General features: G+C 36.0%; 1 protein-coding gene across 2 annotated transcripts in view; it reads right to left on the reverse strand.

Moving 5' to 3' along the window:
• Positions 1 to 24,528, reverse strand: part of Abca12 (ATP binding cassette subfamily A member 12) — a 157,107-nt gene that overhangs the window by 80,399 nt on the left and 52,180 nt on the right. For both annotated transcript variants that reach the window (XM_026402361.2, XM_026402360.2), the window contains exons 4-10: positions 18,199 to 18,290; positions 16,524 to 16,621; positions 13,605 to 13,790; positions 11,444 to 11,622; positions 9,875 to 9,987; positions 5,001 to 5,076; positions 545 to 663 (exon numbers count right to left, since the gene is read on the reverse strand). In XM_026402361.2, coding sequence (XP_026258146.2) covers positions 545 to 663; positions 5,001 to 5,076; positions 9,875 to 9,987; positions 11,444 to 11,622; positions 13,605 to 13,790; positions 16,524 to 16,621; positions 18,199 to 18,290 — 863 coding nt within the window. The remainder of the gene's footprint in view (positions 1 to 544; positions 664 to 5,000; positions 5,077 to 9,874; positions 9,988 to 11,443; positions 11,623 to 13,604; positions 13,791 to 16,523; positions 16,622 to 18,198; positions 18,291 to 24,528) is intronic.

The following is a 24,528-nucleotide window of genomic DNA, read 5'->3' on the forward strand; positions in this document are numbered from 1 at the left end:
GAACTCTGCATTATCATTTCTTGTTACGTTTTTTTAAAAATTATTTTATTCACTTATATTTATTTATTATTTATTATTAAATTATTTATTCACTTATTCACATGGTGCTGAGGATCAAACCCAGTGCCTCACACATGCTAGGCAAGTGCTCTACCACTGAGTCCCAGCCCCAGCCCCCTTGTTATGTTTTAATGACTAAGATTATCAAGGGCATAGAAAATGTTATGAAGGGTTATAGGAGTACCTAAAGATTCTGGACAGTGGGAAAAGTTTATCCAGGTGGCCATTGTGGCATTATCCAGTAAATGGCCATTATATTAAAATTTGTCCAGTTGACCAGATGCCCTAATAGCAGCTACATTAATATAATGGTAGGACTACATCCTCCCTTCAGATATTAAACCCCCATACTGAAACAAATACATATGAAAGGGAAGTTTTTTAAAAATTTTTTTCTTTCATAAGCCAATGTTTTAAAGAACTTAACAGTTAAGAACAGAAACAGAAACGAGGAGCAGAGTTTCACTGTTAAGAAGAGTGTTACCTGGTGATCCCCTGGCCAGATTGTCGGTCACATTTCTCACACAGGCCAAGTAGGGAAAATAAGGACTATTTGATGATATATTTAAGATGGCATCTTCAAAGTTTTCCAGGATTAGGAGCCTATAGAATTTGGAAAGAATATATACATTAAGTCATCTAAACAAAAAGCAAAGCCATTCGTTGAGGTCATGTTAGTTCTGGGTGGCGAGGCTTTGGTTGATGGTATCAGAACACCAGGAATGTGCTCATCCTGCCTGATCTAGCCCAAGTGCCCAAGGGCAGCATTACTCAGGATATGCTGAGCACTTGCTTTTTACATGAGAATAGTCTTTATGTTTAATTATTTTAATATTTATCCTCAAATTAATGTCTTTCTGCTTTCCTTTCAAATTGCTTGCCATCTGAGGACTGCCAAAGGTCCTTGAGACATATGTGCCTCAGAGAACACATATGTGTGCATGATATATAGCCTATTGCTTCAATTGGGAGGCTACCTCTCTATTTTTTTAAATTCTTCCTTTAATGTTGAATTTTGTGTATAGTTAAGATAGAAGAAATGTCAATGTCTGACTTGGGGGTCATCTGCTTTGAATCAAACTGCACAGTATGCAAATCAACTAGTCCTATCAGATGTTTAACTTAGATGTTATAATATTAGTGAGAGACTTACCCTGGTGTAGCTAGTGAATATAGAAAAATGTTTCCATTAATATCAAAGAAACCTCGCAGTGTTTAGATGTAGGTTAACAACACTGAATCCGTGAGGAAGTTTAAAAAGAAAATGATTCAATGGCAGGAAAAGTCTCTAAATGAGCCATGAGAGCACTGCATAGTGGTCATATGAATGACTCTCATTTAAATACAATTCATAACCTCCAGATTAAAAAAAATAAAGCACTTATTCCAAAAGCCTTCTGCTTTTACTTAAGCATCTCCTTCACTAGAGACTCTGGATAATGCTATACCTGGTTGTCTTAGCTTTTAGAAGGCCTCATTATTTATCAATGCTTCCTTATAGGTAATTAATGCCTTTTATCAATTCACAAATAAAGGACAGAACAGTATATTCTTAGACTAAAGAATTTTATTTTCTGGCCAAAATAAAAGAAATCATCTATCAGGGAAATTTCTATAACACATTATAAATATAAAAACCCAATAGGCATGTATTATATAACAAAACTAACCTTGTTGTACAGGCTAACCATATAATATCAAGTCGTGTCTCTATATGGCTAAGTTTCTTGTTGTTCCAATCATAAAATCAGTGAGTCCAGTCAAATCAAGTCAGTTCAAGGTCATAATGATCAATGTACTCACAGCACTGTCCTAAGACAAAAAGCCCTGAGCCAGTGTCTTGGAATATTCAATAGTTTTAAGATCGTTGAGGAAAATGAAAAGCAATCTCAGAAAGAAGACCCTAAAGATAAAATATAAGATGGGATTTGAGAATCCAGAATATAAAGAAGAAGCAAGTGGAATTAGGACCATAATCATAAATTTTCTGCATTTATTTTCTTTTTGGGGAGTTAATCCATTTGTTTTACTTAGTATAATAATGAATATAGGTTTCAAGATAGACTTATGTTCCCTGTGAACAACTTGGAAGAATGATCCATTTAATGTTGTTTCCCACTCCTTGCTCATCCTGCCACATCCCAGTCATAGAACACCTAGCATTTGTCTTTTGTACATCACAGACTTGAGTTACTAGTGACTGAGTGAATGAATACATAAGTGAGTTTTTTAGGAAGCAGCAGAGATATTGGCTATTTATCTGAGAAGAGACCAATGAGGCATCTCTGGAGGGCACATGTGGGGTAGATGGATCCAGTCTCAGTGAGATGGTCCTCCCTTTTCTCTCTCTCTCTCTCTCTCTCTCTCTCTCTCTCTCTCTCCTTACTTTGTCCTTCTCACTACTACCCCTCCTTCTTTTGTGTTTGTTTTGCTCTGGTGCAGTTATTACAGTCCAGAGCCAGTTCCAGCAGGGTGCAGTGCTTAGCAGCAAAATACTGGCCTAACTATCCAGATGGACTGAACCAACAGATTCCCAAGATTATTGTTAAGACTAGGATAAAGAACAGTTGGGCTTGAAGTGACCTTGCAATATCATCCAAGTCCTTCTCTCAGTTTTATAAAGAACATTTGATTGTCAAGATTTTTGAGAGTGAATTTAACGTACTCCAAAAATTAAGATCCCATGTATATGTGCCACTATTTTGGCAAAACACCCCATGAGTCTTTCAAACCATTTAATTTATGTATCCTTGATAGAAAATCTTAACTCCCAAGAGTGCTTACAATAAAAGGTGAGTGGTATATGAGTGGTATATGCTTGACACTCCATACACAGAAAAACAATTAATAAAACAAAAATAATGATGGAGCCATGAGGAAAAAAATATTTTTGAGTAGATTTCTTTAAAAAAAAAAACCTTTTATTCTTTTATCATGTGTCACTGTTGCTACTCTGTGATTATTTTTAAGTAGGAATGGAAAGGAAGTCTGAAGATAAGAAATCCCTTAATTTCATCAATCACAATAAGAACCATCTTAAAAGTATTGAGTTCTTCCTAATAAACTGTCAGCCAGCTGTCAGAGCTAACTTCATTTGCTGTGGAATGGTGGGAAGGCTGAGGCACTGGCACTGTCAAGGCCAGGGAGCTTCCAGGCTCTGATAAAGATACCTGGTGTCAGCAATAAGCATCTACCCAGTTCGACTTAAAAGGTGGTTTTAAGAATTCTTATTTTTGATGGCTATATGGGGAGTGTGTTTCAAAGACCTATGTATTTGAAACATGGCACAGCCTATGGGAAGCTGTCTAAGGACTAAGTCGCTCTGGGAGAAGAACTGGGTCAGCCACCACGGAGGAAGAAGGAGATGGCCCGAGAGACAGGAAGTGCTTGTTTATGCAAGGATTTTGCCTAGACTTTACTCTGAGTCAGAGACCTTTTCATTAAATCATAGCAAGTTTCTAAGCAACTACTTGGATGCTATTTTAGAAAAAAAAAAATTGACTAGTTAAAAATAAGTCCTACTCTTTCTTCTTATTAGGAGTTGATTTATTTTTTAACGGAAACAAAAATTGTATATATTTATGGGATACTATATGATATTTTGATACATGTATACATTGTGTTAGGTTAAACATATCTCCTCAAACATTGATCATTTCTTCATGATGAAAACATACTAGCTTTTTGCAGTATGCAGTAGATAATCATCTATAGTCATCCTATTGCACAACAGCTCCCCCCCAGAACTTCTTGTTCCTAACCAGAATTCAGTACCCATTAATCAACTTCATCCCATGCTCTTTCTCTTTATTTTTATTTGCACAAATATCCATTAGCACAAAAAACATATTTGGAGGCACTAAAGTCAATGGATTTCAATAGTTTAATTTATTAGATTAAAGCAACCCTCATCTGGCCAGCTATCTGATCTCTACGTTTGCCTTGAACTACAGGAATTTACCTCCATCAGCTACTACAGGGAAGTGCTAAATTTCCTCCCATCATTATTACAGTTACTTCAGTAATCTGCTTACATGGATGGTCTTTAGTGCCCATGGTCCCTGCTCTCATTTCCTCCACATATTCCTGGCACTCTCTACACACCCTAATAAAAATCCAAACTTAAATTATCTATCAACATTTTTGTCTACCTGCCTACCAAAGAAATACTGCATTACCTTGATTGGAAGTAAGGAATATTTTGGTTCTTTAAAAACTAAAAGAAATATTAATGTGAAAAATTGGTCTGAATTTTTTTGTCCCCCTAAATTCATTGAAATCCTGACTCCCAAGGTGACAGAATTAGGAGTTGGGACCTATGGTAGGTGGTCAGGTTATAAGAGCAGAGGTTTCACAAATAGCAATGGGAATGGTCATTATAAGTAAAAGTAGCCACGGAGAGCTGCCTTGACCCCTTCACCATGTGAGGACAGAGTGAGATGGCACCATCTCTGAATCAGAAAGCAGGCCCACATCAGACCCAAATCTTCTGGGGCCTTGATATAGGACTTCCCAGCCTGCAAAAGTGTAAAAAAATAAAATTCTGTTGCTTAAAAGCTTCCTTATTTATGGCATTTTGCAATAGTGGCTGGAACAGACTAACACAGATGCTTATGTATTTTTCATGGTGAAATACTTTAAAAGAGTTGGAAACTGACCCCACAGGTCTAAAGCAGCATGCAGACTTGTCACGTTAGATATAGTTACACAACCTTGGACGTGAAAAAGAGGTCCTCGTGTTGTATTATCCAAAAATGTCATTCAATAATTCCACAAGAAGTTTCCCCTTTACTACACTGGAGCTGTGTCCTTTCCTTTGGCAGGTCATAGTTGGTTTTTATATCCCATGGTTTTTAACACTACTAATAGAATTGTGTTTATGAACTGTTTTGATTGCTTATTCAACCAAGTTACCTATCAATTCAGAAACAAAGACTTACTGTGCAGCCAGACTGCTTGGGGACAGTGTCTGTTCGTCATCTTCCCTCCATATGTGTGTTGTATTATCAGAGTCACCTAAAGTAATAATATTATATAGGTAAACATTTAACATGTGTGATTAAAGATTTTTTTTTTCTTCTCAGCAAAAACCATTCCAAGTCACTATCAGGGAAGGAAAGTAAAAAGGGCTAATGGAGAGAGGGGTGAGGAAGGGGAGATAAGGAAAAACGGAGAGGAGAGATAGAGGAGAGGGAAGAGGAGCGAGGGGACATGATCAAAATGCAATATATACCTGTATGGAAATGTCACAGTGAAACCCATTAATTTGTATGATTAATAAACATCCATCACTGTGATTTTAAAAAGAAAAATGAAGCATTTCAAGTGAAATAAATGGGGAGAAAATTTAAAAAAAAATCTAAACCCTTTTTTTTCCAAAAGAATTTTACAGAAGACATTTATGCTTTTTTTTTTGTTGAAAGTATTTATAGGAAATAGGTTTCTGCTGATAAAAATAATCCCAACAGTCAGATGCATGCATTTCTAATAAATTCATTCTCCATGTCTTAAACTACTACATTATTTCCTCCTAAGACTTCTTTGCAGAGATGACTCTTAAATCTCATAGTGCAGATTGACTACAACTTGATTTGTTAATCAAATGAAGCTGATTTTCACTCTTACAGGTCACTGGATATTTTTTCTTTTGGCGGGAAGGAGTACAGATCTTCAGTTGCTTATCATATAGCCTTGGGAAACATCTGCCGTCACTATTCAGTATTCTCTACATTTCAAAAAACAGCCACTGATCATCAAGTGCAGCTATGAATGCAAATTAACTAATGTCAACAGGACTGTTCTGAGTCATCTCAAATATTAAGAACTTGCAGAGTATGGAAGGCAATCACCACATTGGATCTTATGGAAACTGTATGTGAAGACTGAATTCAACATGGAGAGTTTCCCTACAAGTTAAATAGGTCACTTGTTCAGCTTGCTGCAAAGATTATGTAATAAGAGTAAGTGTACAATAGCCTTCATATGAGAAATTTGAAACAAAAATTCTTTAGATGGAAACTGGATAAATAAAAGCACCATAAATTCAACGCTTTAAGTCAGCTCCTTTAGGAAAACAGTATCGCATATTTCAGTTTTCTCTTGACATGACTCATTTCTTATAAATAATCCAATATGGTTCAATTCTTTCCTTTTTAATATTGGCCTAGACTCTTTCTTTTCCAGTCTTCTTTCTCTCCTCTGTCTTTCATGGTACTGGAGATTTAACCTAGGGGCACTTTATCACTGAGCCATATCCCTAGCCCTTTTTACTTTTTATTTTGAAGCAGTCTCATTAATTTGCTTACAGCCTCGCTAAGTGGCCTCAAATTTGCAATCTTCCTGTCTCAGCCTCCTGAGTCAGGGTCTAATCACTTTCAATAGGATACTTTAATACCAGCTTTCATAGTTTTTCCTTTAATAGCTCTTGCCTTCTTAGAAAGCTTTAGGATGTACTACATCCTAATGTAAAACTATGCCATCCATGCGTTTCTGGTGTTGGTTAGTTTATTTTATTTAAATTAATATGTGCATAAAAATAGATTCCCAGAATTTAAAACCTCTTTATCTACCTCCTGCATCATTCATGTGTAAATAATGTTTGCTTGGCTCCTAGTAACTAGTAGAATGGCTTTTTCAGTTTTCCTGTTCAGAAGAGTGGATTTTCCTGTGCTTTGTTCAAGGAGCAGCAGAATATTATTGTTTTACTGATAGAACATGCATCTGCAAGTTCAAGTACTAAGAATGAAGATGCCCAGAATAAATAAACCAAATTTGTTGGTATCCATATATAATCAAGAATGGAGACATAATGAGATTTAAGCGTTTGCAATGTAAAAGTTTCCAAAACTGCTTTTCCAAGATCAAATATTGCTTACTTTGAACTCCTATGTGATGCTTAGCAAGTTGGCATTTGTGTACTCTGTGGTTATGGAGTTTCTTCTTCATTAAGCTATTAAAGTAAGTAACTAATAGAAATTAACTTTATGTTATCAATGATAGACTTGACCTTGAAGTTAAATAGAAAATTTCCCCTCTGGCCACTAAGGACTATTAAGTATCTTGGAAGAACTACTGTACTAGACAGACCTAAATGAAGTGGAAAATGTTACAAACCTCTGATTTTTGAAGGATTGGGCGTGTTTAAAAGTGGAACCCACAGACATCTAGTGTACAGAGACTTTTTTGCATCATAAGGATTGCTTTCTATTTAAAAATGCAATTTATAACATGCTACTTTGCAAAAGGCAAATTCCAATAACTCAGAAAGGTCATCTCTACTCCTGATACTCAGTCTTTATAAATGGAAGTAATAGAGCTTAACAACTGTATCAGGAATCCTCGATGGAACTTAGATCCCTTAGGACAGAAGGAAGACAACCTTCTTCCTAGGGTTGTATTAGCATCTCCCTGCTTTCATGGTTGCTGAGGAGTCTTCTGGAGAAACCCTGAGAGTGTTCATAACTCAGTTTAAATCAGAGATGGACAGGGGAGGAGGAAGTGTGTAGAAATCAGAGTGTGGAGGGAAATTGAGCATGACTAAAAAAGTGCACCTGTGGGTGAAGGTGCAACATGACAGAACCAACCCCCTCGGGCTGAATGTGGGAGCGGCACTGAGGTCTGGTGTAGCATGTACTTGCATGACCCAGCAAGAAACCCTGGATTCAAGTGTGCCTATGTCCCAGAGATAAAATGGGAGTGAGGTCACCCACAGGAGAATTCAAGGGACAGACAGATCCAGGTTCTGACCTCGGACTGGCCACCTGCTGTGTGTGAAACTAGGTAGTGTCCACCCTCTTATGCCTCACTTTCTTTGTCTGTGAAATGGGATGATAGCTGCATCTCATAGGATTATTTTCATAATAAAAGGAATTGAATATAAAGAAGCACTTTGCATTGACACAAAAATACTATTATTTTCCCTATTTGAAAGACTGATATGAGGCCTGCAAGGCTATCTTTACCCTGTCATGTATTAAAGAGGTGCCAAGCAACTCTTCTATGAGTTACCACTCTTATCCAGCTTCACTGGGTGAAAAACCCAAGAGAAAGTAATTTTGCTTCAAAAATACTGCTGAATGCCATGAAAACTAAGCACGGGGTGTGTTGGGAAATGTAATAGATATCCATACTTAGGGCCAGAGACACCTGTGCTGCTAAATTAGCATCACTGGTTCAAAGTTGAATTCCCTGAATGTTTCCCAGAAATTCCTAGGAACATTTTTCAAAGGCCACCGAATTTCTGCTCAAGCAGGTACAGGCTTAGGGTTAATGACTTTTAAAAAGAGATGTAAATGTTTTTGCCTTAACCCCAGACTGATGAAATAGTAAGTGTATGAAATTTAAAAACAAAGAAAAGCTAAGTACATCAAATTTTACAGATAAAAATACATTTTCTGGTGTATCTTCTTGTCACCTTAACCTCCAATGACATGTTTCAATAATTGCCAAAGTCTTTAGCAAATTCATAGACATAAGGCATGGCCATTGTTAAATACTGAAAATTGAGTTTTGTCATTCACAGAGAAGCGTGTCTTGCCACCTGTTTAGTAAGAAGTGCTGCTTACTTGCTTACTTTTGTGACTTCTAAGTCACAGATGAGCTTTTGTCCTTTGGGGGTAAAATCTTAACTTTATCCCTTTGTATTAATTATAAGGTGTGAGTCTGCAGATGAAAAGAACAAGAAAGGTAAAAAAAATGTGAAGTTCTCAAATTTTTAAAATGCAATTATAAAAAAAAAATACAGAGGAAATAATAAAAGTTTGTTAGTGCACTCTTTGGTTCTCTGGCTTGGACTTTTTAAAGAACAAGCCTTCTTTTCTAGTGTTCATTAAGACCATTAAATTTAATAGTAATCAATCTTGCAAGCTAGTCATTTGTTCTATAACTGTAGATATAAAAATCTCTAGACTAATAGAAACTGGTACCCAAGAATATGTTATACTTTTTAGTAAGAATTCTTCAAAGTCTTCTCAGACTTAATTCTCATATGAAAACTGGTATTTTAAGCCAAAATAAGAAAGAATCTGTTTTTAACATGATGCTGGCAGGGAGCTTACTATATAATCCCAAAACAATCCATATTTAAAAGCTGACAAACTCAATTGACAACGCCTAATTCATTCAGGAGAGGTAAATGTTAACCCAACATTTTTCCTGGGAAGTAGAGATTCACTCCCTACAGCCCTGATCCTTTGCATGTATCTGCGCATATCTATCTATGTGTTTCCTTGTGAGTGATAAATAATACTATTCTATGTATGCAAAGGTGACATTTTCTGGCTCAGGAGCAACATGCTACACTTGGTGTCACTGGAATGACAGTGGGTGTGAACTGATCTATTTGTGCTTTGACGTCACTATACATCTTCAAGATGGTTAGTTGAGGGGTATATTTTTGCTAATGAAAGATTCTTTCTGAAAGAAAGAAAGAATTTTTGAAAGAAATCAAAGTTTGCAAATGAGGACCCAAATCTTACAATTCAGTTTAGACCTTTGTTCCCCCAAAATGGTGGTAGGAATCTATTTGTTGAGGCTTACTGCCTGGTACTTAGTTTCCATCCCAAGTATCGACATAGTTTTACAAGCTCAGAGAGATCATTTTTACCAAAATAAAAACCCTAGAAACGCCTAGCCTTTCTCAGCCATTTTTTTTTCTTTTTCACATTTTGACTCAAGATTTGGATTTATCTGTAGCATGTGCATTCACCTAAGAATAATACCATCTCTACGTGATCACCTGAGTTGCACTCTGCTTTATATTCCTAATGGACTTTGTAACACTGAATTCAATACAGTGAAGATGGAAATACAATACCTCGAGCTGGGGAGTCCAGAGTGTACAGCAGATGCTTAACAGACTTCTGAAGGGTTCTGAAACCTTCGTGAGTCTCAACACGTGGAAAAACCTTCTGCAGGACTAGCAGTGCCCTAACAAGTAGAAAAACAATTAAACCAGATTGTGTTTCAAGGCTTGCAGACAGAAACAAAAGGTTATTCAAAGAGAAAATGGCTGCAATACAGAACATTATTCTTACAATATAAAAGACAAGATGCTGCTTTTATAATTTAATTATGCATTTATCTGCTCATGCATGAAATCCCAATCAAATGTTCTTGAACCAGAAGAGAGAACTTTATGTTTCTAGTGTGGAAAGAAAGCTTAAGACTCAAAGACTTTGAAATAAGGGAGCAAAGTTCACATCGGTTTTTTTTTCTTTTAAAACTTATAAATAACTGGTTAAGAAACACAAATTTGAAAAAAAAATGTCTTTTTTAATTAAAGGAAAAATTAAATATTTTCACTAAAAAGCCAGCCCCTCCCCCACCAACAAAAGAGCAAGTCCAGATAAAGGATCCAGTTTCAGGAATTATTATTATTGAAGCATTTTACAAATATTTACCTTTTGCTAAACAAGTGATAATTTTTTGAAAATGAAATGGAGCTTTCCTTACTTAAAGACTGTCCTCTATCTTTTAAGTGGCCCATAGGCACTACTCCAAAGGTAGCTGAAAATTAATATCCATACTAATTGGCACTGTTTTCCCATTATGTGTATGGGTAGCCTATACTGGGAATAGAAAATCAGCAAATCCACTTTTGTTTGAATTCATTTTATATTTCCAAAAATCACAATTAATTACTTAAAAAAAATCTTTTTATCCCCTTCCGGTTATTAGCACATTTTTAAAGAAATGTTGCAACTACAGAAGGATGTCTGAATTTCATAAACACTGTGATTTATACCAAGAGTGAAGGCTGAGCCAATGTTTTAATTAACTTGAGTAATAACCAGAACAAAGGCTTTTGTTAACAATTTGCCATTATGAAGTTAAATGTAGGAAAATAAGCTAACAGTTTTTCCCTGTCAAGCATCTTAGTAAACTCCAGCAATAGATCCAGTCTGTGGATTTGACCTCAGGGTATTCTGTGACATTTTTGGAATTTTTAAAATTGAAATTAAGATTCTTTTAGTTTTGGTTTCCTAGACATGAATTAAAGTTGTTTAGAGAGCTAACCAATAAGTGTGTTCTAGGTTGTTTCTAGTATAATATGAGGATTTCAAGATAAATAGACATGTACTTTATATAAATATATATACTCATATATATTAATATACATTGCATATTATCTCTATATAGTATTATATATTTAATATATGTATATGTGTATATATATGTATATATATACATACATATAAAAATATACATACACACATACACACCCATACTCACCTTTATTGTTAACATCTGCAGTGAAGTACTGAGAGCTCATTTGCTCTGAGCTTAAATTATGTACATAGCAGTAACCTCACAAGAAATATTTTTTTAAAAAAAGACTTCTCTGTGAACAATACCAGTTCATCTAATTCTTACATTTTCTTACCTGTCTGCCTTTCGGAGGACATCAAATAGACTGCTTAGTGAGGTGTCATTCTGAAACACATTTGGAAAGCTAGAGAGGAGCTGCCACAGGGCTGCCTGGTCCTGCACTTGTGAGAAGAAGGACAGTACTTGGACTATTTCTTGGAACACTATCTTCTGATTGTTGGGGTCACTTGATAGCTTAAAAAACAAAATCACAAACCATCAGGTGAGGCTTTAGCATTTGCAATCACATGGCTTACTGTCCTGGAAAGCATCAAAAATCTAGACTGTTCACATAAGCACATCTTTTGAATCTTCAGTCAGTTCGAAGCCATCTATTATTTGAAAAAGCAACTATTTCTACAATTCATAAACATAATTGGATTTTCTCTGTAACTCCAGAAATTGGCATATTAGAAGTTTGGCTAACAAAGTTGTATTTATATAAAATATTTTAAGTTATATATTTGTAAATTAAAATTAATTTCCAAAACCAAAATTAGCTTTGGAGCAATGTTCTTCTCTTTTCTTGGGAAATGATTTAGGAGTTGGAGGCCTATCTCCTCTCTATCCTTTACTAGACCTTTTATTCTTTGGTGAATAACCCTTAAGACTAATACACGTGAATATTAAAGATAAAAAATAGTCTAAATATATTAATGATATATATGATATACATGATTGTAGAAATACATAGATGAAAATGTTTATTATTAGAATTACACATACTTAGTGCAATAAAATATTTCTGAAGTTTCACAGCAATGCAGGGAGCTGTAGTCACAATGAGCAATGGATAGTGAGTGAGCATATGTAATAAATATACTCTGTACTATGAACAAGCAAATAAACAAACACCATAATTTTGTTCTTGCGTTAGATCACAAGATACAGCTAGCAACTTCTGAGGTACCATATTTTCTTTGTTATATTCCCACTCAAAGCAATTTTCTTAGTTCATTCATACCAGTGAAGCTGAGCTATAGACTGTCTTAATTCAAGGTCTTTCATGCTGAGCGTGAGCCTTTGAACAATGCATTTTTGATGACATATTCTATTCTACATGCCTGCCAAATTTATTCAAAAAGGATGTTAAGTGCTTTATACTGGATCGGCATCACTATAGTAGTGACTAGCGTCTATAATCTGGTTCTTTTGGAAACTCAGGTTACTGAATGATAATTTTAAAAAATTACTTAAAATAAAAAAAATCAGAGAATTGAGGGAAAAATTAGCATGCATGTTTCCTTTATTCCTGTTTGTTCCTGTTGATAAAATTCAAAAGAATTCTGAATTCTTTGATATTTTATTATATGTGGATTTTATGAAGTGTTGATTAGTGGTGTCGTATTTTCACTCTTGTCTATTTAGGACTAGCATACACCAAATGTTATTACCATTCTACATTAGAATGTCCTTGGTCTAATGTATAATAGTTTTGGGGAGAGGTATATATTGTTACATCAAAATCCAGGTTTACAAATTAGGCTTGAAGTCAGTGAGAAAAGAAAAAAAGGTTCGATTATTCTAACTTTTCATAGTTGTATAGCTCTGATACTTTGATTTATATGCACTATATCCTGAGTAATCTTACTACAGACATCAGAGAAAAGTCAATCTTGTTTTTCTTTTCCTTTTTTCTTGGTACCAGGGATTGAACTCAGGGGCACTCGACCACTGAACCACATCCCCAGTCCTATTTTGTATTTTGTTTAGAGACAGGGTCTCAGGAGTTGCTCAGCACCTCACTTTTGCTGAGCATGGCTTTCAACTCATGATCCTCCTGCCTCAGCTTCCCAAGCCCCTAGGATTACAAGTGTATGTCACTGTGCCTGGCTAGAAAAGCCAATCTTTATTCAGCATAGAGCAAGCCATAGTTTTACTACTACTATATGTCTACATTCATCATAATGCAATACTTCTAATTCAGTACTGAAATCACATCAATGCTGCACATCTAAATGATAAGTGAACATTACCCAACATTATATGTTGTGTGAAAATGTCTATGTGAGGGTTATGTGGTAACAGAACCTTCCAGCCAATATTTTACAATCCATGTGGGCTGGAGAACAGCTCTTTGATTCCTATTGATTTATTGTGTGGATCCCAGAATGGAAACAGTATATGTCCTCTAATTGCTAATGAGATCTTGAAGAGATTAAAAGATCTGTACTCACCTGAGAGAACTGATCTTTCAATTCCTCAAGAGAAGACTCTAAAAGGGTCATGTTGGAAAGGCAAAATTTATTAAAGACATTTTTTCCTAGAGTGGTCCAGGAGAATGAATAGTGTGGACTGTATCCTGGATAGCTCTCACACATTTCTCTTCTTACATCTTCTGAGGTTGAGTTTTGCTTTAACAGCTAAAAACATGTGCAAGAAGAGCAAGATAATGTTAGTAAATGCAGATGTTAAAATATTCTATTATTCAAGGAAATCAGCCTGTCTTTGCAATAGCCATTTTTAAGTCCTGCATTATTACAGCAATTATTAAAGTAACAATGAAATGCACCAAGTTTACCTGTGGGAAGTTGTGAAGGGACAGTAGAGGTGAATGTGCTGAATTCTTGTCAACACTATGATTTAAATGGCTTACATATGATTTGTTTTACTAACCTTATTCCTGTCTTTAACCAGGAAACCTAAATGCCACAGGTGTTTTTTGACAGAATGTTTCATGCACAGAAATCTTATTAATTAATCCTAGGCACTGAGCAGCAGAAACTCAGGTATCTTAATGCTTCGTGATGTTTCCTAGGATAATGACCTTTGGAAATCTTTATCTTTGAAAGACTTCCAAAAGAAGGAGCTTCAAGGTCTATTCTTAGGATGAACTGTTTGCTTTTAGAAGTGAACACATGGTTTATGTCTCATTTCAGTCTCATAGATGAAGAAGAAAAAGGAAAAAATACATATAAAAATGTATAATCATAAGCATAATTACTAAAAGCAATAATTGTAAGTTCTTTTTATAATGGGATTATTATAATCCCCCTACACTTTCCATATGCAGGTCAGTAACATATGCTGCACAATTTTCAGCTATAACATTGATCACTTTCACCATTACTAATTTGTTTAGACATTTACAGAGCCAACTACATTCAGTTGTAATACTTCAGGGGTTCCTTCTTATGATGTGAGGATCAACTTCATCCTCCCTTAAGTTCACATCACAAAGGATACACTCGGCTTTTCCAGCAACTGAACTTCTAAATATAATGGAACAAGACAGGATCCACTTATTTAGGATGTACAAGAAGTGCTAGGCTTTCTAGTCATCCATCCATATCTCTTTTCTAACATTACACATAAACTCACCCCCAAATGATTTCTCTACTCATTCTTGCAAAAGTTGCAGAAAATGGTAAAGAAAAAGAAGAATCAGAAAGATTGCTGACATAGGCATCAATATGTCATCCTAATTTTTACATCCCTTCTCTGCTCCAACTACTCTAAAAATATATATCTATACATACAGAATTCACTTTGGGCTTATCTTCCCTGGATATATGGCTCTGTGCTGCCTCACAAAATTCCAAAAATCCATCCCATATGAAAAAGAGGACTTGGGAGTTTCAATACAATAAAGTGGTATTTTTGAGAATAGCATTTCTATTCTAGATGTTAATGAATTTATCTTAAGCAAAGCAAGACTGTCCTCTAGGAACCAATGTGGAAGAAAAATAATGGAATAGAATAGCATTTCTTAGTTTACAGACTGGCCCAATTGAGAGAGGTTTTAGAATGTACTTAACTGGGCATATCCAGCTTCCTGGACAAGGAGACCTCAAAAATTATATAAACTAGACTTTCACTGTCTAGATTATACTAAATGGGAAAGTCTACTATTTTGGCCAGATTAGCAGAATTGCCTTGAGGAGCCATGGAAACATGTTTTGGAATCTGTTGGTGTCATCCTTTGGTTTATATACATGACCCATCTTATGGACATGCCTCAGTCTCTCAGAATGTTAATCTAAGGGTTATTGACAGAGACATAATAAGCACTAGTGGTTGTGGTTGGTGGAATGTGAATAAAAGTAAGAGACATGTCTTGTGATTCAGATGGAAGAAATGACTACTATATGGATAATTATTTAAAATGTTCATGTATGTGAGAGAGAAAAAAAGAAGAGGTGGGGGAATATCATTCCTCATGCAAAACCTTCAGAATTATCTCCTCTTCATTTCTGAAGAGCATGCAAGGCAGGACTCAAACGTCTACCATATAGGCCGGTCAAGGAAGTCAAATCTATGAACCCGGATAGTTGAAAGACAACAAGAAGTGGGATTGCATTTAACAGAAGAATATCTGTTCTGCCTAAAGGCACTCAAATTTAATTTCTTAAAATCCCCCTACATACACATTTAGCTCACAGGCCACAAAGTTCACACCTCTTGTAAAAATTATGTTTATTATCTTGCAATCTGGGAAATGTAAAGTGGATGATCACTAGGAAACAGAAAAAAAAATCCATAAGTAAGCTCTCTAAAATATGCTAAAGAAAAGGATTTGCCTGCTTAGGGGAGATATTTTGCAAAACTCTGATTTTTCAAAAGACATTATCAGTATGGATGAGGTAGCAAGTTCAAAGAGTATCATAGCTTCATTTTTTTTTTCTTCTCTACTTCAGAAAGTTAAAAAATCACATATCATGCCACCTTACTTCTTACTAAATGAAACCTTAAGTTCAATTAAGGGACTTACCAGGGAAGTAAATAAATGCCCAGGAATTTAAGGAACCTCACAATATCTTAAAATTAAGCAGTTACTGAGTGCCTAAAAAAAGAAAGTGCCTGAGATGTTACTTAAATGGAAAAGGCACTCCAAACTTCTTCCTATGTGAGAGATCCCTCCAATAACCCAAACACATGTGTTCAACCTCTTTATTATTTGCCCACTAAAAAACTAAATGAAGGGCTGGGGATGTGGCACAAGGGATAGCGCACCTGGCATGCGTGCGGCCCAGGTCCGATCCTCAGCACCACATACAAACAAAGTTGTTGTGTCCGCCAAAAACTAAAAAATAAATATTAAAAATTTTCTCTCTCTCTCTCTAAAAAAAAAAAAAAAAAAAACTAAATGAAGTTACCTTTTCCAAACCAAGGATCTGTGCAATCACTTGACTGCCATTGAAAGTTTCTGTTCCAGCCTCTTCCAAATCAGAACTTGGACTGGGAAGTACCAGAACTGTAGTAGAAGAATATATTAGAATTCTACACGCACAGACACACACACACACACACACACACACACACACGAACAGGTTTACATAAGAATCCATAACAATCCTTTGTAACCTCATATACCCTACAACAAGAATGTGCTTAACTATGTCACTCCGGTGAAAGTTTCACACTGACAAAATGGCAAATCCATGAGATTTTCTCTTCACATAAAATTATGATGGTTTTGGTCAGCTCCTGTTTTTTTCCCCATTCATTCAGATGTCATTTGCTTTCATCCCAGTTTGTGTCATTAAACTTCATCATCAATATTATTGCCCAATAAACTGAATAATTTCTCTGCAGGCCTAGAGGATTTGAGGTGCCTCTACTAGCTCCACAGATCCATCATATCCAACATCTGTTCAAAGGATCTGCCAATGCACATCTGGTGATAATGGTCTTTCTTTTTAATTGTCCAATTGGGATGCTGAAATCTGCTTAGGATCATAAATTCTCTCCTCCCCAAAGTGGTTTCTGAATGATATTTCAGATCAAATAAATGGAATGAAGCAATTAATCCAGACTACAGTATATTCTAATTAAGTAATTCCCAAAGGGTCCTCATCTAGTACTATTTATAATGTGGCAGAGTTTTCTGAGTTTAGAGAATTAGCTAGAAGTGTACATTTATTTATACCATGGATATTCAGTAAGCCAATATGATGATTTTTATGAATTTTGAACACAAGTATTTATTATCCTCATAACAAAGAATTTTAGTATTCAAAGATACCAGTAACCCATCATCAGAAAGGTGTATGCTTTATTTTAGTGCCCATGGGGCTAAAGAATTTACTGTCTGATTTCTCCAGACCAAGGAAATAACATTTGTGTGAAGACTAGCCAGGAGGAGAAACATAATCTGTGGCTACCGGGCAAAGCAAAGATTACTGAACCATAAGACCATGACCTTATTTCTACTGTGATTTAACCTACTCAGCCAAACACCCACAGATCATTCATAACAGAACATTAACTACTCAAAAACATTTGCCACCATGTTCCTACTACATTAACTTCTTTCATTGACTTCATCAACTTGTATGGAAATGCTATTTAATATCCTAGTGTAAAATATTCCATGGCATTGTTAAAGACACTCCTTATTCTTCCCCTAGAGCACATATTCCAACATACAAAAATATTTTGTCCACTAATATAGCCCTAGTCTCTAATGTATTTGAGATACTTTCCAATAATGTTTATTACCAGGATTTATGACCATCCCATAACCATCTAAATGCAGACAAGTAAAGAGTTCAGATTCAATTCTGGGACACAGTACAATTCTCAACATCTAGGACTTTGTTCCTAAAGGGTATTTTGATAAGAACTTAGTTTCTTATGATTCTGGTGAACTTTATATAATTATACCACTGCACTCAGGCAACCATGGGGAATATTCTGATGTCTTAGAGATATTCTAAGCATTCCATCTTTGTTTTCAAAGTTTGAGGTATGAACCCTTTAAATATTAGAATATTGCTGGCTGTTCCAAAAGGCCTATTCTGCACTCTGCAAAAAAAAGAGTCAGCTTACCCAACGATGCATGTCTTCTTTCTGGAACTTGAGTGCTCTGGAGTGATAAATTACTGTCCTTCTCCAGGTTGGATGACTTTTTCAGAATTTCGCTAAAGAAGAAAAAGTAAGAACTCTGTAACTTTACCCACATTAATTTCAGTTAGTTAAAGCAATGCATTATGTGGCAGATTTCAGAGCTCTCTTAGGACTTTCAAATTCTTCATCTACTTTCTAGGATATTAAGGGAAGAATTCACCTAACCATCCACCAATGAATATATAAGATCTTCTAGAAGGTAAGTTTTTATTCAGAGAAAATGACCTAGGGGAAGTTTAAAAATAGTTATTTTCTTTTAATCCTACAGTAAGGAAATGACTGGAATGGAAATTAAAATTATTGGAAGCTTTTATGGGGAAGGGAGGGGGCACGGGGTTAGAAATGATGGTGGAATGTGACAGACATTACTGTCCAAAGTACAGGTATGAAGACACGAATTGGTATAAATATACTTTGTATACAACCAGAGATATGAAAAATTGTGCTCTATATGTATAATAAGAATTGTAATGCATTCTGCTGTCAAATATAAATAAAAATTAATTTTAAAAATAAAATTTTTCTGATGTTTTTCTCTTCAGAAAGTGAAGGATCCCAAATAGAAGAGTCCATGGGTTTTCTGGAGACTGAAACAAAGGTCTATGTATTTGTCAATAATCAAAGATAGATTGCTTTGAAGATTTTCTCAGTTTAATAGTACTTGTAAGATAGATTCAAGGAAGAAGGAAAAGAAACAGCATTTATTGAGTATCTAGTATGTGCCAGGAACTGTCACTGTTGTCACCACAGGCGGTACTAGGTATAAAAGGAACATAACCAGATGTTCAACTGCCCCCAGTGTGTCAATGCAATGATAAGAGCATGTGGTGCCAGCAATCCCTGCACAATATCATCTCACTAGATTTTGGAAGAAAATAATATTAGACCTTCCTACAATTAAATAACCCTCTTTAAAAAAATCATTTCCTGTTTAATTTTCTTTTTTTGAAAACTGGCTACACCTATCAGTAAGTGCCTAAAATAAATGTATATATTTCAAAAATAAAATCAGTACAAACATCTGGATGTACATAATATCCAGAGTTCTGAAAAGTTTTGAATTTCATGTAGCTTTTTTTATTTTAAAAGCATATTAAAGACACATTAAGATGGAGAACACTTCTACTTACCACTGTGGTTCAGTTTGACTTCTGTTTTGGAAACAAGGTTGCTGTTATTTATAATTGGAAAAGTACATTCAATATTTTTTTAGTGTGTTCTTCTTATAAAAATGATATGAAGAGGTAATATTTGTTTCCATTCCCCAGTGTTTTTCCAATATTCTCCTTAAAATATACTGGTTGCTCCAAAAGTTCTGCATTCTAGTGTATATTTGAATTATTCATGACCTTGTCTGTATTCCCCTAAATCTCCCTACATTCCTTATGCTATTTGAATGGGAAAACCCAGATAAAAATAAGAACTGACCTGAACCTTTTCCCTTTTCTCAAAAAGAAGTTTCAAAAGTTTGAGAAAGTTGGGCTTACTTTTTTTTTTTCCAATTCAGCTTGCAACTCTATAAGGAAGACTATTGAATATCAATACATTTTGAAAACAAAGAGGGAAATGGCCTTCTTAAAATTTTTAAGGACTAGGGACAGAAATGAAAACCAAAGGGAGAATAACAAAGATCAAAATAGCAATGAAGGAGCAAAGGAAAATGGACTGAATAATAAATATGAGTGAGGAAGAAAAAAGTAAGAGACAATTGGAAGTTAAGAAAATGTGCTCTTGCAGAAGCAAAGCCCCAACTGCTCCAAGTGGACTATCTACCCATCTTCTCATATTTAGATAACTACTCTTACCAATATTCTTAAAACATCAAAATGGGATAGGCTCATTCTATTCCCAGCAAGCATCTGGCTCATCTGGACTGAGCTCACTCAGCAGTAAAGTGACCACTCCAGAAAAGGAACCATGGAGGTCCCTTTTTCCAGAGGACTTTTCTGGATCAGGAAGTGCCCATGGTTACATGGTTCCCTATATCCTATTCTGTGGTCTTTCTGTGGAAGTGAGAACTTGGGATATCATGCGTTCTTTGCTATCCCTCTTCCTGAAAAATTTCTCCAGTTTCATTTTGCATTTACTAAATATTGTGTAATGGCATGTGTCTACTCCCATTGGACATTAAAACTGTTTTCTTTAAATAAAGCAGAAACAAAACAAATGGACAAAAGAGAGTATGTGAGCAAGAAGGTAAATTTAGTCTATAAGTTGGAATACAACTTATTTTCCTCAAAGATAATTAATTCTATTATTTTTGTTTCCCCCCCACCCCCAGTACTGGGTGTTAAACTCTGAGGTGCTCTAACACTGAGCTACATCCTTAATCCTTTTTAATTTTAAGACAGGGTCTCTCTAAGTTGAAAAGGCTGGCCTCAAACTTGCAATCCTCCTGCTGGCCTCCCAAATCACTGGGAGTATAGTGTGTGCCACCAGGCCTGATGACTAATTCAATTAGTAAAGGATAGAAAGAAGGAAACTAGTCTAATTGAGTTAATGGCATTTTCTGAATTTTCTAATGAGCATAATCATGCTTACAGACAAAGCTTCCTAATAGTGATGAAATAATACCCTCTCCCTTGTTTCACACATTTTTTACATACTTATCTATATCCAAATGTAACTATTCCCACCACTTTTTCATTCTAGACTGTGACATCTTTGGAAGCAGGTATCATGTCTCATTCATCTTTAAGTTCCCAACATTTAGCATAGTACTGGACTATATGATCTGATGACCCATTGAATTAAAAGAGTTTTGGTGGGGTGTGGCAGAAAGAGCTTTAGAGTTAGAAGACACCTTGGAATTGCAGCTCTGATCCCAGGAATCCTGTCCCTCATCTACACATTAGGAATGTAAATACCTATTATTATGGTTTGGAACTGAGATGTCACCCCAAAGCTCCTGTTAAGGTAGGAAAATTCCAAGGTAAGATGATTGGGTTATCAGAGCTGTAACCTAATTGATTCATCCTAGTTTGAATGGGACGACTGGGTGGTAACTATAGTCAGGGAGGGCAAAGCTCAGGGAGGTGGGTCACTGGAGATATATCCTAGAAGAGTTGTTATTCCTGCAGTCTGTTGCCTCCTCTAGACCCCTTCTGTTTCCTTGCTGCCAAGAGAGGATCTGCTTCTCTCCACCACACACTTCACCCATGATGTACCGTGGGCCCAGAACAATGGAGTGTGGCGTTTATAGACTAAAACCTCTGAAACCATGAACTCCCAATAAATTTCCCCTCCTTTAAGTTGACTAAGACACCTATATTACAAAGTGGTTGTGATTATAAAGTGAGATCTGTATACCAAGTATCTCTGTGGACCCTGTGGTCCCAGGGACTCAACCAACATTAGCTTTTCATCAAAGTACTCACAAAAGAAGATGGTGCAGACACAACCTTTACCATCAGCATGGAGCTTAAGTCCAATACTTGTGCACACACGCTCTCAGTGTAGTCCTCCTCAGAATCCTAGAATTCTCAGGAAGTAGAACACCAAGTAGATATACTCCATTATTTTGTAGATCTGGAACTGCCAAGCCATAGCTGGTCAAGTGGATGAGGCATAGGACCTTAACCAGAGTTTTGTAATCCTTGCTTCATTTTGTGGGTGCATTTAATTTCATTATTTATGAAAGGATTTTTCCATTTGTAGTAATAACAATTTTTACCTTCATGAGAAAAGTCTAGAGGGCACTGTGTTGGCTGATAGTATGATTGTTTAGCACATGAAAAGCCATTGGGTACTTGATAATAAAGAATGTCTCTTGAAACACTTTATGGCTGAGGAAGCACCTTTTTTAAATGACCTTGATCTGCTATCCTCATTGTTTACCTGATTCTGCAAACATTCTTGGAAGAGGAAACACCCAAGGATGGCACCCAGACACAAACATATAATCTTATACTGTACCTGACATATGCATTAATTAACTCATTAACTCATAACATTTGTTAAATTCCTACTATACGTATTATAATGGTCAAGTCAAGTAAGAAAACTAAGTTTGAAATATATTAATGGTTAATAACTGAGTAAGGACATGCATAGGGGATGATGGGAATACATGACAGGGGCTCCTGAATCAGATATCATTGGTAATCTTTAGAGAATAAGATCCTGAGAATCACAATCCTAATTCAACCCTTTTACTTCCTGAACATATTCCCTCCTTGCTTTCACTAGAACAGTGGTTCTCATCTAGAGGCTATTTTGCCTGTCTCCCTTAGAGATTATTTAGCAATATTTAGAGATATAATTGGTTGTCACAACTGTGTGTGTGGGTGCTACTGACACCTAGTAGGTAGAGGCTAGGGATGCTACTAAACACCCTACAACACAGAGACAACAAAGAATTATTTGTCCCAAGTATTAATACCATCAAGGCTGAGAAACTCTGCACTAGACTATGACACATAAGTAGAACTATTCAATGGTAACTCTTCCCCATTCCCACTCCCTAGGACCAACCCAAGAGATTTAACAGCTCTGAGAAAGTCACATAGAATCTATCCCATACTGGATATCTCTGGGAAATATATTAAAGCATTATGCAAAACTTAGATGTCCCCTGAATTTGGAATGTATGCTCATCTGATTCCAGAACATTTAACTCTGGGGTGAGTGACTCAAATCACCAAGTAGTCTGTGTGGCATCATTTAACTAATTTTCATGGACTGAGCTATATGTACAGTACCACAGAGTTGACTGATGAGTTCTCCTTTGAGATGTTAGAGTCATGCACCTTGCTCAGTGGTGTTTATCAGGCTCTGTTTTGAATGGGACCCAATAAGGGAAACATCTTGCATTCAAGATTTCCATTATGTTAGGAGGAAAACTAAACCCAGAATAGATTTGACTTCTCAGTCATGTCTACCAACAGTTACATTTGGGAAATGTCACATTTATATATATCATCATAATGGTAGATGTTATGCCTCATACTGAGTCTTAATTTCCTGTGAAAGGGAAAGACTACCTGTATGGGTGGTATGCGTGCACCATAATAAATTTTGTCTATAAAAGGAATTCCTACTGGGAAAGAGGCATATGGCAAATCCAGGAAAGAAAATTTTGACGTTCTTTTTTGTCTCTTAAGGGTTAGTTAATTTTTTATATGTATTTTTCTCTTTCCCCCAGAATTATAATTATGTCAGTGACATCTGGAAAGAAGATGTGAAATATGATGCCCTGAACCTGCTTCTAATCCCAGTTCCAGATGACTTTCATCATTGCTTCTTAACTGCAAACAGTAACTGAGGGCACTGTCATGGTCATGAGGCTCTCCGTGCTTCCAGGCAGCCATCCTCCTTGGCTGTCTCCACACAGTCATTCAGATGGAAATTTTAATTGATTTAATCATCTTCTTGCACTTCATCCTGACCTTAATTCCTTAAGGGTCACCCAGGCTTCAGATATAATCTCTGATGGTCCACATTCAAAACATCTCTCTTTTCAGTGACCCAGTTATAATCAAGATGGAGCTGCCTTAATGCATTATCCTGTCTTAGGATTTTTTTAAATTCTTAGGAAGGGCTTAGGAGTTATATTATGTAACCCAAACAAATACACTTGTAAAAGATTTTAAAGGCACCATGTTGGGCAGATGAGAAGGTGCATATGTGTTAGGAACATGCAGAATGGGGAGGAGATGACACCATGGTGTCTTTCTATGACATTGTGCAGATTATGCTCTGCTAGCCAAGAAATAGGCAGACTCATTGGGCAATGCTTCAAGGAAATATGGTATTTCTCCATTACAATCAGAAGCAAAGCTATCTGCCTATTCTTCTTTGCCTACTATACAGGTGCCTCCATCTGTTTTTCTCTTTCACTAAATTCTGGGATTCTTCCTCCATGGCCTTTCTCAAACATACCTTCTTGGATTCTGGTAGCCACACCTTATCTGTCCTTAATGACCACACCCTTACCAGCTCTGGGAGAACTCTCCTGAAATCTCCCAACCCACACCTACTTCTACTCCAATAATACAAACAACATAAGACTCAGACTCCTCAGACACAAACAATACCTTTAGGAACTTATGTACCTATTCACCATTTGTGCTAATGTTCTGGGCACAGTAAGAGCTAAACAAATATTCATTACATTTACCATGTTATGTAGTCATTTTCCTGCCATCTTGTCTCTCTGTCTCCCTTTCCTACTAGGTTGTAAATTCTTGCAGGGCATATCATTTTCTGAATCTACAGCAACTTGCATAGTCCTAGTAGCACATTGTATATATT

The sequence above is a fragment of the Urocitellus parryii genome, chromosome 1 (genome assembly GCF_045843805.1).
Source record: "Urocitellus parryii isolate mUroPar1 chromosome 1, mUroPar1.hap1, whole genome shotgun sequence".
NCBI classification, from domain to species: Eukaryota; Metazoa; Chordata; class Mammalia; order Rodentia; family Sciuridae; genus Urocitellus; species Urocitellus parryii.